At 52.5% G+C, this 16,772-nt stretch overlaps 1 protein-coding gene across 1 annotated transcript in view; it reads left to right on the forward strand.

The window, feature by feature from the left end:
- EFR3B (EFR3 homolog B) overlaps nt 1–16,772 on the forward strand; it is a 42,276-nt gene that overhangs the window by 7,167 nt on the left and 18,337 nt on the right. Inside the window, exons 4-5 of the mRNA XM_009907724.2 lie at nt 2,580–2,730; nt 12,893–13,014. Coding sequence (XP_009906026.1) covers nt 2,580–2,730; nt 12,893–13,014 — 273 coding nt within the window. The remainder of the gene's footprint in view (nt 1–2,579; nt 2,731–12,892; nt 13,015–16,772) is intronic.

Here is a 16,772-nt window from a genome sequence, read left to right on the forward strand (position 1 = left end):
CACGGCTCTGCTTCGTGGTGTGAACTTCAGCCTGCCTTTTATCCTGGGGGAAGAGAAGGCAGCAGCCTGTCTAAGTGTTAAAAGTTGGAAAGCCTTCAAAGCCTCTTCCACATCACCCATCATTGGGAGTGACAGGACACTCAAAGCTCTGCCTCATGTTCAGCAGCTGTTAACAGGCTCTGCTTGGCTATGTTGGGAAAAGAAAAGGCTTTCAACCACTTCTGACATCTGATGACAAGCCTCAGCAGGAGGAGGAGGGGAATAGATTCCTTCCTCCACCACTGGTGCATGTAGGCACGTAATTGGGTTGGAACACTAGCTGATTGAATCAAGCTTGAACTTTGAAAGGTCTGAAATAGGTTTGGATCAGCCTTCAGTTTGTAGGTAGGTGCTGGCTGGAGCAGTGTGGCTGCAGAAACCACAGCCAGGCATTGCAGGAGCAGCTGAGCACATAGGTACCTGGCTCCTCTGTGTGACGTAGCCTTGATTTGGCTGTACCTTGGATACTGGGTTCAGTTTGAGGCCTTCCTCTCCAAGAAGGACACTGAGGGGCTGGAGCACATCCAAAGAAGAGCAATGAAGCTGGTGAAGGATCTGGAGCACAAGGCTTGTGAGGAGTAGCTGAGGGAACTGGGGTTGTTTAGCCTGGATATAAGGAGGGTGAGGGGAGACCTTCTTACTCTCCACAACTCCCTGAAAGGAGGCTGGAGCAAGGTGAAGTTCAGTCTGTTCTCCCAGGTAACAAAGCAACTGCACAAGAGGAAACAGCCTAAAGTTGCACCATGAGAGGTTTAGGTTGGACGTGGGGAAGATTTTCCTCTCCAGAAAGGTTGTCAAGACCTGGAACAGGCTGCCCAGGGTGGTGGTGGAGTTCCCATCCTGGATGGCTTTCAGAGCCTCATAGCTATAGAATTAGAATAGAATAGAATTAGAATAGAATAGACCAGGTTGGAAGAGACCTTTGAGATCATCAAGTCCAACCTATCACCCAACACCACCTAATCAACTAAACCATGGCGCCAAACACCCCAGCCAGTCTCTTCCTAAACACCTCCAGTGATGGTGACTCCACCTGCTCCCTGGGCAGCCCATTCCAATGGCCAGTCACTCTTTCTGTGGGGCTGAGGGACATGGTTTAGTGGTGACCTGGCAGTTCTGGGTTAATGGTTGGACTGGGTGATCTCAAAGGTCTTTTCCGACCAAAACAATTCTGTGATTCTCTGATCTGTAAGAAGATGGTTGGGGTAGGTCAAAGGTCACAACTCCATGAGGGTGCCTTCTCCCTCTTGGTGGCCTCCCCAGAAGAGAAGCCATGCCGTGGCAGTAATATTGGGCACAGAATGTATTATCAGTCTTCTCCTACAAGGCAGGAGCTCAGTGCTTCATGCTGGTCCTCACTCATCACTTCATGCCTTTTTTCACCCCTGGGCCAGTTTTAACCTAGTTTGACAGATGGGTTGGAGCTTTATAGCTAAGGAGTAGTTGGCTGCTTACTTTCACAGCACATGGAAGAGCTGTAATGGTATCTGCAGGGCTGGCTGCAGTGTGAGCTCAACCATGTTACAGAACACAGGAGAATCTCCTCAAGACTGGAGCCAGATTTCAGCAGTTCTGGGTCCTGAGGAGGAGGGATTGGTCTTACTGTGACTTGCCAGCTGGAACCTAAAAGTCTGGTGTTTGTTGGGCACCTCCTTTAATGTGCAGGTGGGACTGATGTAAGCAGATGATAGAATCATAGAATGTTTGGGGTTGGAAGGGACCAGCTCCTGCCCACCTTACCGCTGTTGAGATGGGTGCTTTCAGGTTTCCCTCTTGTAGCACAACTGTTGGCTGCTGCTTCCTACCCAGGCTGTGAATCCAGCTGTTGTAGAAGCTCCCTTGAAAAATGGAAGTTAAAGGAGGAGTTGTGCTTGTTATCAAGAGCTCTGGGCTTGCCACCTCCTGCTTTCAACCACATCAGGAGATCTGGGCTCATTGTGGCTGCTGCTGCTGTGGCACAAAGATTCACAGCTGCATGGAGAGCAGGAGTCAAAGGGAGGTGGTAAGGAGATGTAAAGTTTGGTTTAGTTCCAGTGTCCTGCTAACTGGTACCTCAGAGGTTGTACAAGAGGTCTTGGGGTTGGTTAGCTTGGAGAATAGGAAGCTCAAGGGAGACCCTCTCACTCTCCCATGAAAGGAGGTTGGAGAAAGGTGGAGGGTGGTCTTTTTTTCCAAGCAGCAAATGATGTGACAAGAGGAAACAGCTTCAAGTTGTGCCAGAGGAGGTTTAGGTTGGACTTGAGAAGCAATTTCTTCCCCAGAAGGGTTGTCAAGGCCTGGAACAGGCTGCCCAGGGCAGTGGGGGAATCACCATCACTGGAGGGCTTGAAAAGTTGTGGAGGTGTGTTGCAGAGGGACATGAGTTAGTGGTGACCTGTCAGTACTGGATTAATGATTGGACTTGATGGTCCAAAGTTGTCTTCTTTGATTGACCAGGAGAGGTTAGTGTTCTGCTGGAGGTTTGGGAGAGGGAAGAAGGAGGGATGGCCACAAGCCTGTGCTGCTCTCAGGGAATCACACTGCTCTCTGCCCACTTCCAGCTACGTGTGCATTGCCATGGAGGCCCTGGATCAGCTCCTCATGGCCTGCCACTGCCAGAGCATCAACCTCTTCGTGGAGAGCTTCCTGAAGATGGTTGCAAAGCTGCTGGAGTCAGAGAAGCCCAACCTGCAGATCCTGGGGACCAACTCGGTGAGTAGGAGTGCAGTGGGAGGTGACAGCACCTGCTGCCCTTGACATTGATGCTGCCCCCCACATCTCTGCAGGGTGCCAGGGCAGGAAATCTTGTGAAAGAACAAAGAGGGGCTGAAAGGGAGGATTTATGGAGTCCACTCCTGTGTGTCCTGCCATGCATGATGTTTCCAAGACCCCGCTGTACTGCCTGTGACCAGTCACTGGTCTCCAATCTCTGTTTCAATGCCTCCATTCTCATTGAATTCTGCAAACAATCTCGAGGGCATGGGGCCTGTCAGCAGTTTTGGACAGCAGACCTACTTAGGAGGGGCTCCCCATGGATTTTGGGAGCTCTTTGTGCTCAGAAAAGGGTTGGATTAAACAGAGCTGCTGGGTGTAATAAATGGCTTAGCTGGAGCGGGGATGTGCCAGTCACAGATGTAGAACAAAGAGCACAGATGAACACAGATGACATCCCCCCAGCACCCAAACTGCTGATCCCAGCTGGCAGCCAGCAGCCCACTTGTGCATGGCCTTTCTGCTGGCTTGACTGGGAGCACTGGGTGAGCAGCCACTTGTGCATGGCCTTTCTGCTGGCTTGACTGGGAGCACTGGGTATACCCAGCACCCAGGTTGTGAGGGTTCTTCCAGTGCCTGGTAGCTTTACTTGAACAAGCAGCATCTGTCTTTGCTGCTTTCTGAGAGGGGTTCAGATGGAGCCCATCATCCATCTCTCCACACTGGAGTGATATGGATTTGATGGCTGGATTTTTCAGAGGCTGACAAAACAGTGACATCCAGAGGGTGGTTGTCCAGATGGGTATCAGTCACAAGTGGTGTACCCCAGCAGAGGGGTCTGTTCTGGGACCAGTGCTGTTCACTATCTTCATCAATGACACACAGTGGGATTCAGTGCACCCTCAGCAGCTCTGCAGATGATGCTGAGTGGTGAGGATGGCAGGCCTACTGTGGCATGGGATCCTTCCAGAGGGACTTTGACAAGACAGAGAACTGGGACCATGTGAACCTCGTGAGGTTCAACAATTCCAAGTGCAAGGTCCTGCAAGCTGGGACAGGGCAACCCCCAGTACCAATCCAGGCTATGGGGTGAAGGGATGGAGAGGAGCCCTGTAGAGAAAGAATTGGGGGTGCTGGTGGGTGAAAAGCTGGACATGAGCTGGCAGTGTACACTCACAGCTCAGAAGCCAACTGCATCCTGGGCTGCATCCAAAGCAGTGTGGCCAGCAGGTTGAGAGAGGGGATTCTGCCCCTCTGCTCTGACCTGAGATCCCCCCTGCAGTGCTGTGTCCAGCTCTGAGGTCCTCAGCACAGGAGAGACATCCACCTGTTGGAGTGTGCCCAGAGGAGGCCACAAAAGTAATCCAAGGGCTGAGATGATTGGGGTTGTTTGGCTTGGAGAAGAGAAGGCTTCAGGGAGACCTTCTTGCAGCCTTGCAGTACTTAAAGGGGCTAATAATAAAGCTGGGGACAGACTTCTTATCAGGGCCTATTGTGACAGGACAAGGGGTGATGGTTTGAAACTAAAAGAGGGGAGATTCAGTCTGGATAGAAGAAATTGTTTACACTGAGGGTGGTGAGACCCTGGCCCAGGCTGCTCAGAGGTGTTTGATGTCCCATCCCTGGCAATGTTCCAGGCCAGATGGGTGTTGCTGAGGGCAACCTGCTCTAGTTGCAGATGTCCCTGCGCACTGCAGGGGTGAGATGACCTTTAAAGGCTCCTTCCCACTCTAACCATACTGTGATTCTATGATTTTTGGACAGAAGGGTGGACTTGGTTAGATGGTGTCAGCTCAGCCCTCAGCTTTAATTCTCTGCTGTGTGGGACAGGGAGAGGGATGGTGTTAATGTTTCTCCTGGCACCCCCTGGCTCTTCATCCTGCAATGCTCTTTCCCCCAGGAGCTGGCAAGGTCCCAGACACAAGGCTGTAAATGTCTCCACTGAGGCATGGGCAGCTGAGCAGAGATCTTCACATCTTGTTCTTCTTTGCAGCTAATTGCTCCCAGTGATGTGAGCTGCCCATCAGCAAATGTCTCAATCCCCAGCCCTGGGAAGATTGATCTCTTGGTTGAAACCTACTGCTGACAGCATTTTACCGTGGCATTTTGGTGTGGTGTGCTGCTGTAAGCTGCCTGTGAAATCTTCTTGCAGTGGGAGCAGGGTCTCCAGGCATCACCCACCCACTTCCCTCTGCCCAAAGGTGGCCCAAGCTCCATGGTAGGCTGGAGAACTGTAGAATCATAGAATTGTTTTGGTTGGAAGAGACCTTTAAGATTGTGTGCAGCCCATTAATCCAGCACTGCTCAGTCACCACTAAACCATGTCCTTCAGCACCACACCTACACAGCTTTCCTGTCCCTCCAGAGATGGGGACTCCACCACTGCCCTGGCTGTTCCAGGCCTTGACAGCTCTCTTGAGAAGAAATTGTTCCTCATGTCCAATCTAAACCTCCCCTGGCACAACTTGAGGCCTTTTCCTCTTGTCCTGTCACTTGTCCCTTGGGAGAGCAGACTGAACCCCACACGGCTCCAGCCTCCTTTCAGGGAGTTCTAGACAGTGAGGTCTCCCCTGAGCCTCCTTTTCTCCAGGATAAACAACCCCAGTTCCCCCAGCCACCTTTGTGCTCTAGACCCTTCACCAGCTTCATTGCCCTTCTTTGGACATGCTCAGCCCCTCAATGTCCCTTTTGGGGTGAGGGACCCATGACTGACCCCAGCATTCATGTTGTGGCTTCAGTGAGAGTTACTGGCATGGCACTGGTGAGGGGACAGCCCTTACTGCAGGGGCTCACAATCCAGTGGCAGAGGCTTCAGGCCACAGCACACACACCCTCAAGCAGGAGGCACTGGGTCAAAGCAAGACAGAGCTCTGCCTGTGCAAATCAAACCTCCCAACTTCAGGCATTTTTGGAGAGGAGAGATGGTCCTGGGCCATGGGTAGGTGTTTCCTTGTCATCACTCTGGTCAGGAATCAGGAACGAGTGTCTTAATCATAGAAGCAATAAGGTTGGATAAGACCTCAAAGATCCTCAAGTCCAACCTGTCACCCAACACCTCATGACTACTAAACCATGGCACCAAGTGCCACGTCCAATCCCCTCTTGAACACCTCCAGGGACGGTGACTCCACCACCCCCCTGGGCAGCACATTCCAATGGCCAACAACTCTCTCTGGGAAGAACTTTCTCCTCACCGTGAGCCTAAACCTCCCCTGGCACAGCTTGAGACTGTGTCCTCTTGTTCTGGTGCTGGTTGCCTGGGAGAAGAGACCAACCCCCACCTGGCTACAACCTCCCTTCAGGGAGTTGTAGACAGCAGGAAGGTCTCCCCTGAGCCTCCTCTTCTGCAGGCTAAGCAACCCCAGCTCCCTCAGCCTCTCCTCACAGGGCTGTGCTCAAGGCCTCTCCCCAGCCTTGTTGCCCTTCTCTGGACACCTTCAAGTGTTCGATGTCCTTCTTAAACTGAGGGGCCCAGAACTGGACAGGACTCAAGGTGTGGCCTAACCAGTGCAGAGTACAAGGGCAGAATGACTTCCCTGCTCCTGCTGGCCACACTATTCTTGATGCAGGCCAGGATGCCATTGGCCTTCTTGGCTCCCTGGGCACACTGCTGGCTCGTGTTCAGCCGGTTGTCAGTCAGCACCCCCAGGTCCCTCTCTGCCTGGCTGCTCTCCAGCCACTCTGACCCCAGCCTGTAGCTCTGCATGAGGTTGTTGAGGCCAAAGTGCAGCACCCAGCACTTGGACTTGTTAAATGCCATCCTGTCTGCCCATCTGTCCAGCCGGGCAAGGTCCCTCTGCAGAGCCTTTCTACCCTCTAACTGATCAACTCCTGCTCCCAACTTGGAGTCCTCATCAGGAATGGAGGTTTAATGGTGCCTTTTTTTTTTGCCTTCTCAAGCATGGTGGCATTCAGGGGGCAGCTAACACCAAAAGCTTGAGGGCTTTTAGAGGAAAGTGAAGGGTGATAACGAGGCACTTCTTCCTGTCTCCGCTAATGAGCAACATGCCTCGGGCTTGTGCTTAATTAGAGGGTGCTGTCTTAGGCCGTCTTCACAATGAGGCAGCTGATGGCAGTGGCTGAGGAGGTTGTTTATAGAAGCCTGCTCCAAGTGAGTCATCCTCCAGGGTGTGAAATCTCGCCTGGAACCGTCTCACGAAGAGCCCAGGTGTCACACTGTGGAGAGGCTGATCCCTCTGACCAACCCACCCAGGCTCCATGGCCCCAGAGCTGGAGGTGGCAGTGAAAATCCAGTGCCCCATGATGGCTGCAACCCCATCTGGTAATCCCCTGGGTGAACATATGGAGCTGTGGCTTAAAGCCACTTTGGATCCTCATCCTCATTAGGAGGCTGCTGGACAACCTCCCTCCCTGCTTTGGGCAGAAATGATCTAATTTCCAGCTCAGTGGCATTCCCATTTTATTTTCCCTCTGACAAACCTTTATGTGCCATTCAAACAACTCTTCCCCCTCCTCCATGTGTCTCTCCTGATGTATTTATGTCTGAGGTATTTATAGGTGGCAGCCTTGTCCCTTACCAGCCCCTTGCTTTGCTTCTCCATGGCAGCTGCGCTCAGGTTTTCCCTGCGCTTGCTCCCTGCTAGTCCCAGCAGTGTTTCACTTGGAGCTTATCAGCTTCAACCGCAGGAGTCCCAAGCTGCCCAGCCCCAGGCCTCTGCAAACCACAGCAGAAGCAGTTTCTCAGCTCAGTGTTTTGGACTGGTTTTCCAGTGGCAATGCAGTGTGAAGCTGCAGAGCAGCTTCTCAGCTGGGATGTGATGCCCATTAGTGAGGATAAGTTGCTTTCCCTGAGGGTTTGATAGCTTCTCTTTCAGCTTTGGCTGGGCATCTCCATGTCTCATGGAATCATAGCATCATGGAATCATTTTGAGTGCAAGAGACCTTCTGTGAGAAGATTCATAGAGTGGTTTGGGCTGGAAGGGACCTTAAAGATCATCTAGTCCCAACCCCTGCCAAGGGCAGGGACACCTTCTGCTAGAGCAGGTTGCTGATGGCCACTCAGCCAGGGTGGAGCAGAGGAGCTCTGCCAAGGTACAATGCTCAATGCTGGAAAGGAAGGCAAAAAGCCCCTGGGGGTCAGTGCCAATTTGCCCTGGGGGGAAAAATTCCATCCTGACCTCAGCTACTCCCTGAGCATGTGAACAAGACCTGCTGCCTCCTCCCACAAGCTGGCCATGCCTCCCAGGAGATGCCCAAGCCCTCTTCTCCCTCAGGCTGGAGCTATTATCTCAGTGGCTTCCCAGAGGAGCCAAATGCCCCTGGCCTGATCGACCTTGAGGGCAAGAATCCTTCCTGTGCCTTGCAGGACACCAGTGGATGCTGCAGAGCACTGGGCCCCCTGGCAACCTCTCTGCCTCCTATTTCTTACTGCTGCAGCTGCTGCTACCACTGCCTGGTGAGCTCTGCAGTGCTCCTGAAGAACACATTCCCTTGATCTTGCCCTGGCCATCCAGCTGAAAGAGCCTCAGGCACCTCCAGGAATTTGTGGTTGTCCTCATCTCCAGCAGCCTAGTCTGGCCTCTGGTCTTGCTCTCTCAGCCCTTCATCAAGTAGTTTCACCAGCTCCTCAAGGACCTCATCTAGGATGTCTTGGGGGCTGCCCCTGGGCCAGGTCTGGCAGCAGGCACAGGAGGATGCTCTCTTTATAGTGTCCTGGGCAGGTGGCTGCTGTGGCCAGGTGGTGTCCCTGTGATGTCACAGCAATGGGGCCCTGCCCACTGTCCCTCCTGCCAGCATCCTTCAGAGAAAGGCCTTTGGGCTTTGGTGAGCCCTGGTTATGTCCCCTGAAATGCAGCTCCTGAGTGATGGGATGGGAACCCTCCATGTGCCAGCTGTTCCCCTGGGCTCCACCACACCTCTCCAGGACAGCCATCAGGGGAAGCTGCCCTCAGAGCAGGGAGCTGAATCAGGGGTGGGTGCTGTTGTGGGGGATGGGTGGGATCCTCAGCATCTCAAGAGCTTTACAATAAGGAGTACTGATGCCATCCTTCCCATGGCTGTGAGGTTGATACCTGCAGATACTGGCTGCAGAGGACTATTTCCTTTATTTCATGATGTTTCTTGGCCGTGGGGACCCTTGGAACAACTTCTCCTGGCGCTGCTGTGGGGGAGCCCTCTCACTGCTCCTCACTCTGCATCCTGCCCTCACCTCCAGTTGCACGTGGAGGTGCCATGAGCTTTGAAAATCCACTTTTGTGCATTGCCTGGTACAGAGGTTTCTTACATAAGAGCCCTGCACGTTTCTGGTGAGGAGTTTATGAGTTGGAGCTGGTCCCTGTGCGCTGGGAATGGTTCCTGGCAGGGCTGAGCCAGCTCCTTCGCCAGCTCCGAGCCAGCTTTTGCAGCTGATGGTATTAATAGCCCAGCACGGAGAGTGCATATTAATCCCAGAATCCCAGCATGCTGGGGCTTGGAAAGGACCTCTGGAGGTCACCTAAAGCAGGGTCACCCAGAGAAGGTTGCCCAGGATTGTGTCCAGATGTGTTTAGAATCTCTCCAGAGAAGGAGGCTCCATAACCACAGGCCACCAAATGCCGAAGGCAAGAAGTGAGCAAAGCCCATGGATAAGGCTGGGGTAAAGAAGGAGGAGCTACTGTGCAGCATAGCATCTTCAGAGGCTGCTGAGCACCCTAAGAAATGCCTCATGGACAGGTAACCCCTTGGAGGTAGGCTAGGTCCTCCCAGCTAGAGGAGGAAGCCAGCAGTCCTGGTGCCTTGCTGCAGAACAGCTTGTCTGCACGGCGTGGGATTGTTCAGTGCAACCACAGAGCTTTGTGCCACACTCTTGGAAGCAGTAAGGCTGCACCAGCACCACAGAATCACAGAGGACCTGTAAAGGTCACCTCATCCAATGCTCCTGCAGTGGGCAGGAACATCTCAGTTTAAGAAGGATGTTGACTTGCTGGAGCATGTCCAGAGAAGGGCAACAAAGTTGGTGAGGGGCTTGGAACACAAGCCCTATGACGAGAGGCTGAGGGAGCTGGGGTTGCTTAGCCTGGACAAGAGGAGACTCAGGGGTAACCTGATTGCTCTCTACAACTCCCTGAAGGGAGGTTGTAGCCAGGTGGGGGTTGGTCTCTTCTCCCAGGCAACCAGCACCAGAACAAGAGGACAGTCTCAAGCTGTGCCAGGGGAGGTTTAGGCTGGAGGTTAGGAGGAAGTTCTACAGAGAGAGAGAGATAGTCCATTGGAATGGGCTGCCTGGGGAGGTGGTGGAGTCACCATCACTGGAGGTGTTCAGGAGGAGACTTGATAGGGTGCTTGGTTGCATGGTTTAGTTGATTAGGTGGTGTTGGATGATGGATTGGACATGATGATCTTGAAGGTCTCTTCTGGTCTGGTCTATTCTATTCTATTCTATTCTATTCTATTCTATTCTATTCTAATCTTCAACTGGATCAGGTTCCTCAGATAGCCATCCAACCTCACCTGGAACATTGCCAGGGATGGGGCATCTACCACCCCTCTGGGCAACCTGGGCCAGTGTCTCACCACCCTCAGTGCAAAGAATTTCTTCCTCTAGCTGGTCCAAATCTCTCCTGGTTTTGTTTAAAACCACCATCCCTTGCCCTGTCACTACAGGCCCTGCTAAAAAGTCTGTCCCCATCTCCCTTATAGGCTCTTTTAGGTACTGAAAGGCTGCAAGAAGGTCTCCCTGGAGCCTTCTCTTCTCCAGGCCGAGCAACCCCAACTCTCTCAGCCTGTCTTCTCAGCACAGGGCTCTGGTCTTTACATTACCTTTGTGGTCTCCTCTGCACCCATTCCAAGACAGTCCAGAAAGGTTCCTGTCTCTCCTGTGCTGAGGACCCCAGAGCTGGACCCAGCACTGCAGGTGGGGTCTCACCAGAGCAGAGCAGAGGGGCAGAATCCCCTCTGTCAGCTCTGCAGCATTGCTCTCCTGACGTTGCTGGGTTGGTTTTGTGGACTGGGACCATCCTCTCCTTTCATCCCATGCCCATGCAAACAGCCTCACCTTCCCCAGCATGCTGCAGAGGGTGCAGCACAGCAGCACAAAAGCAGCTGGCAAATTTCTCTGCCCAGGATATTGGCAAGCAGCTGCTTCTGTCCTTGCTCTGAGTGGGAGGATAAAGCAGAAGGACGATGCCTGTCCCAGGCCAAGGAGGAACCTTGCCTGTTCACAGCACCAGATGCTGTTGGGATGCAGGCTGAATGCTTCACATGTCCCAGCCAGGAGCTGATCCCTTGGATTCTGTGGCAGCTGTTGTGCTTTTGAGGTTTCATTTATTTTCCTTTTGCAAAAGCTATCCCTGTCAACAGGACTGGATGAGTGGAGGTTCCTCCTTCCTGCCCAACCCTTTGTTCCCATCTCATCATGAATAAGTTTTGACATTCAGAGGAAAGCTTGGGAGCTTGTTTATCCTTTCTCCCTCCTTAATTCTCTCCATGAAAGCTGTCAGTCAGGTGGCATTTCTGGTGAGCTCATGGGCTCTCATGCTGTGGCATCCTGCAAGCAAGATCTGGGGTGTGGTTTAGAACCTGCTCACAGTTGGTTTCTCCACAGGCCTTTCCAAGGCTGTTTCACCCCTGCAGCAGTGTATGGGAAACATTGAATAAGGTTTGTGCCATCCAGGAGGATGAAAAGAAGCTGGGGGCAAATTTATCTCCTCTTACTAGTGTGAGTTGCATATTAGGGATCTCTCAGAGCCTTGCTGCAGCCCTAAACACCCTCAACAGGGAACTCTGGGGCTTGCAATGATATGTGCAGCACCTGGATCCCAGGTCCTGGGTGCTGCTGGAGCTTGTCTGGGCTGTGTGATGGCACATCTCTGTGTGATGACTCCATGTCCTGGGTGCTGCTGCAGCTCAGTCACAGAGAATCAGAGGGAGCTCTGAAGATCATCAAGTCCAACCCCCCTGCCAGAGCAGGATCACTCTAAGCAGATCACATAGCAACACATCCAGGCAGACATTGAAACTCTCCACAGATGGAGACTCCCCCACCTCTCTGGGCAGCCTGTTCCGGTGCTCTGCCATGCTCAAAGTAAAGAAGTGTCTTCTCACATTTAGATGGCACTTCTATGTTCAAGGTTATGTCCACTATCTCTTGTTCTGTCACTAGGGACCACTGAGAAGAGTCTGGGTCCATGTTCCTGACACCCACCCCTTAGATGTTTGTTAGTACACATGAGATCCCCCCTCAGCCTCCTTTTCTCTAAGCTAAACAGCCCCAGCTCTCGCAGCCTCTCCTCGTGTGATAGATGTTCCAGTCTCCTTCTCACCTTAGTGCCTCTGTGCTGGACTCTCTCCAGTAGTTCTTTGTGCTTCTTGAGCTGGATTGCTCAGAACTGGACACAGCAATCCAGGTGAGGCCTCACCAGGGCAGAGCGGCTGGGCAGTAGAACCTCCCTGAGCGTAGGCCAAGCTCAGCCTTTGCCACTTTGGAGAGGAACTTTAAGATTGTTTGTTGCCATGCTGGGCTGAGCCCTTTTTCTTCTCTGGGGGTACTGGTTGATATCAGGCTGAACATGAGCCAGCAGTGTGCCCAGGCAGCCAAGAAGGCCTATGGCATCCTGGCCTGCATCAAGAATAGTGTGGCCAGCAGGAGCAGGGAGGTCATTCTGCCCCTGGACTCAGCACTGGTTAGGCCACACCTTGAGTCCTGTGTCCAGTTCTGGGCCCCTCAGTTTAGGAAAGATGTTGAGTTGCTGGAAGGTGTCCAGAGAAGGGCAACAAGGCTGGGGAGAGGCCTTGAGCACAAGCCCTACGAGGAGAGGCTGAGGGAGCTGGGGTTGCTTAGCCTGGAGGAGAGGAGGCTCAGGGGAGACCTTCTTGCTGTCTACAACTACCTGAAGGGAGGTTGTAGCCAGGTGGGGGTTGGTCTCTTCTCCCAGGGAACCAGCAGCAGAACAAGAGGACACAGTCTCAAGCTGCACCAGGGGAGGTTTAGGCTGGATGTCAGGAAGAAGTTCTTCCCAGAAAGAGAGATTGGCCATTGGATTGTGCTGCCCAGGGAGGTGGTGGAGTCAGCATCACTGGAGGTGTTTAGGAAGAGACTGTCTGGGGTGCTTGGTGCCATGGTTTAGTTGATTAGATGGTGTTGGGGGATAGGTTTGACTCTATGATCTCGAAGGTCTTTTCCAACCTGGTTAATTCTCTTCTGTTCTGTTCTATCCTCTGCCAGTTTGTGAAGTTTGCCAACATTGAGGAGGACACCCCCTCTTACCACCGCAGCTACGACTTCTTCGTGTCCCGCTTCAGCGAGATGTGCCACTCCAGCCACGACGACCTGGACATCCGCACAAAGTCAGTGCTCCCGGCAGGGCGTCCCTGCACCTCCTGCCTCTCTGAGCGTGTCCTGGGGGCCCTTCCCTGTGCCCCCCAGCCTCTGCCTTCCCTGCTTTTGGGGACAGGTCGCATGCAGGCTGCATGAATTGTCTGGAGAATGAATCTGATGAGGAGTGACTGAGGGAGCTGGGGATGGTTAGTCTGGAAAAGAGGAGGCTGAGGGGCGAGCTCAGTGCTGTCTACAGCTACCTGAAAGGATGTTGTAAAGAGGCTGGTTGCTGGTCTCTTCTCACAGGTAATTAGTGATGGGACAAGAGGGAATGGCCTCAAGCTGTGACTGGGTAGATTAGACTGGACATTAGGAAAAACATTGTTCCCATCAAGAGTGGTCAGGGATTGCAAGGTGCTGCCCAGGGAGGTGGTTGAGTCACCAACCCTGGATGTGTTTAGAGGTGGTTTGCATGTGGTGCTTGGGGTGAATCATAGAGAGTAGGGTTATTGGTTGGACTTGGTGATCCTGAGGGTCTTTACCAACCTGAATGATTCTGTGGTTTTGTGGCTGTGTTCAGTTTTGGAGCCCCTATTACAGGAAGGATCTGGACATGCTGGAGTGTGTCCAGAGAAGGGCCACAAGGATGATCAGAGGGCTGGAGCTCCTTTCCTATGAGGACAGACTGAGAGAGTTGGGGCTGTTCAGGCTGGAGAAGAGAAGGCACTAAGGACACCTTATTGTGGCCTTCCAGTATCTGAAGGGGGCCTACAAGAAAGCTGGGGAGGGACTTTTTAGGGTGTCAGGGAGTGATAGGACCAGGGGGAATGGAACAAAACTAGAAATGGGTAGATTCAGATTGGATGTTAGGAAGAAGTTCTTCACCATGAGAGTGGTGAGCCCAGGGAGGTGGTGGAAGCCTCATCCCTGGAGGCTTTTAAGGCCAGGCTGGATGTGGCTGTGAGCAACCTGCTGTAGTGTGAGGTGTCCCTGCCCATGGCTGGGGGGTTGGAGCTAGATGATCCTTGAGGTCTCTTCCAACCCTAATGATTCTATGATTCTATGACTGCTCTGTGCTGTGATGGGGACAGAATCAGAGAACCATGAGAGAGAAACATGAGGAAAAGCTTTGCTCCTGAGAGGGTGCCAGAGCCTCAGTTGCACCAGGGGAGGTTCAGGTTGGACATGAGGAACAATTTCTTCCCTGAAAGGGTTGTCATGACCTGGAACAGGCTGCCCAGAGACATTGTGGAGTCTTCTCTGCAGAGTCCAAACCCACCTGGACATTGCAACCCTGGGCAACCTGCTCTGGGTGACCCTGCTTTAACTGGGAGGTTGGACTAGATGATCTCCAGAGGTCCACCATGCTGGGATTCTGGGATTCTGTAATCACAGAACAGCTTAGATTGGAGACCTCCAAGATCATCAAGTCCAACTGCTAACCCAGTGCTGCCAAGTTATCACTAAGACATGTCCCCCAGCACCACATCTACAGGTCTTTTCAATCCCTTCAGGGATGGGGACTCCACAACTGCCCTGGGCAGCCTGTTCCAGGCCTTGACAACCCTTTTGGGAAAGAAATTGTTCTTCATGTCCAACCTATACCTTCCCTGGTGTAACTTGAGGCAGTTTCCTCTTGTCCTGTTCCTTGTTCCTTGGGAGAAGAGACCAACCCCCACCTCACTCCAATCTCCTTTCAGGGAGTAGTAAAGAGTGAAAGCCTCATTCTCTCAGGGCTCAACAACCCCAGTTTCCTCAGCTGATCCTCACAAGACTTATGCTGCTGTGCTCCAGACCCTTCACCAGCTTCATTGCCCTCCTTTGGACAAGCTCCAGTGCACAGGGATCCCCCAATGCTTATTTTCCAAGCATTAAGCCTCACTGACTGTATGGGAAGATGGAACAGGAGCCTAGAAAACACAGTGCAGTCCATATCCAGCCTCTGTTGCAGTGTTGCATGTGTGTAAGAGAAGATGTTCTGCATTTGTTGTCCTGAGAGAAGGGCAGCCATGCTCAATCTCATCGTGGCTGTTGGCAGGTCAGAGGTGCCTTCAGCCTTCCAATTTCTTTCTTTGGGCAGAATATGGGCAGGTGACACCTGCCACCTGCCCTTCACAGGGCTGTTTCAGTGCCCCTTTAAGTATTTATCATCTGGAGCTCAGAGCAGGAGCTAAAAAGGTTATTCTGTCCCCAGAAGGAACAATGATGATGAGGGGAAGATGTCCTCCACTCTTAACAGAGTGAATATTGACTCAAAAAGTGCCTCCTGAAGTCTTGTGGTCTGTTATTTTCCACTCTAAAGGTGGTTACAGCTCTCTAGACTGTGTTGAGGACTCACTTTGCTGTGATGGGAAATGTACCCCAGGGGGGTTAATTACAGCTTAAAGCAGCCAGATTCATGTTGTTTACTGCTGCCAAGGCTGGGCCTGGCAGTGAGGGATTTAAAGAGAAGGTGCCCTGTGAGGATGGCATGGCACCTGTGGCTGACACTGTGAAGCTCTGGGCATAAGGCCACTGCTGCCAGAGACAAGGTTTGAGTAGAGCCCAGATGTCAGGCGGTGTTTGAGCACATGGTGTTGCTGCTGTTCCCAGAGCTGTCAGACCAGGGAGAGGTTGCCTTGCAGAGGTGAAGCCTTGAGGTTCATAGAATAGTTATGGTTGGAACAGACCTTTGAGATCATCAAGTCCAACCACTAATCCAGTGCTGACAGGTCACCACTAGTCCATGTCCCTCAGGACCACATCTACACAGCTTTTCAGTCCCTCCAGGGAACTACCACAGTGAGTGGCACTGAAATGATTCTACTAACTGATACTGGCAGCCACAGTCCTGTTCCAGTGGTGGGACTCCACCACTGCCCTGGGTATCCTGGTCTAAGGCTTTGCAACCCTTTCAGAGAAGAAATTGTTCCTCATGTCCAACCTAAATCTCCCCTGACACAATTTAAGGCCTTTTAATCTTGTTCTGTCACTTGTTCCTTTGACAAGAGACTGATCCCTACCTGACTCCAGCCTCCTTTCAGGGAGTTCTAGAGAGCAAGAAGGTCTCCCCTCAACCTCCTTTTCTCCAAGCTAAAGAGCCCCACTTCCTTCAGCTACTCCTCAGAAGACTCCAGACCCATCACCAGCTTTCTTGCCTTTCTCTGGACATACTCCAGCATTCAATGTCCTTCATGGAGTGAGGGGCCCCAAGCTGAACCCAATATTCCAGATGCAGGCTCAGCAGTGCTGAGTACAGGGGGACAGTGGCCACGCTATTGCTGATCCAAGCCAAGATGCTGTTGGCCATCTTGGCTACCTGGCACACTGCTGTCTAGTCTTCAGCTGGCTGTTGACAAACACCCCCAGGTCATAGAATCACAGAATCAATAAGGTTGGAAGAGACCTCAAAGATCATCAAGTCCAACCTGTCACCCAAGACCTCATGACTACTAACCCATGGCACCAAGTGCCACGTCCAATCCCCTCTTGAACACCTCCAGGGATGGTGACTCCACCACCTCCCTGGGCAGCACATTCCAATGGCTAACAACTCTCTCTGTGAAGAACTTTCTCCTCACCTCGAGCCTAAACTTCCCCTGGTGCAGTTTGAGACTGTGTCCTCTTGTTCTGGTGCTGTCCTTTTCCACCAGACAGTTTCCAGCTGCTCTTCCTCAAGCCTGGAGTGTTCATGGGGTTGTTGTGATCCAAGTGCAAGACCTAGCATTTGGTCTTGTTGAACCTCATCCCATTGACCTTGGCCCACTGATCTAGCCTGGCCTGATCCCTCTGTAGAGCCTCCTGAACC

The sequence above is a fragment of the Dryobates pubescens genome, chromosome 3 (assembly GCF_014839835.1).
Source record: "Dryobates pubescens isolate bDryPub1 chromosome 3, bDryPub1.pri, whole genome shotgun sequence".
In the NCBI taxonomy this organism is placed as follows: domain Eukaryota; kingdom Metazoa; phylum Chordata; class Aves; order Piciformes; family Picidae; genus Dryobates; species Dryobates pubescens.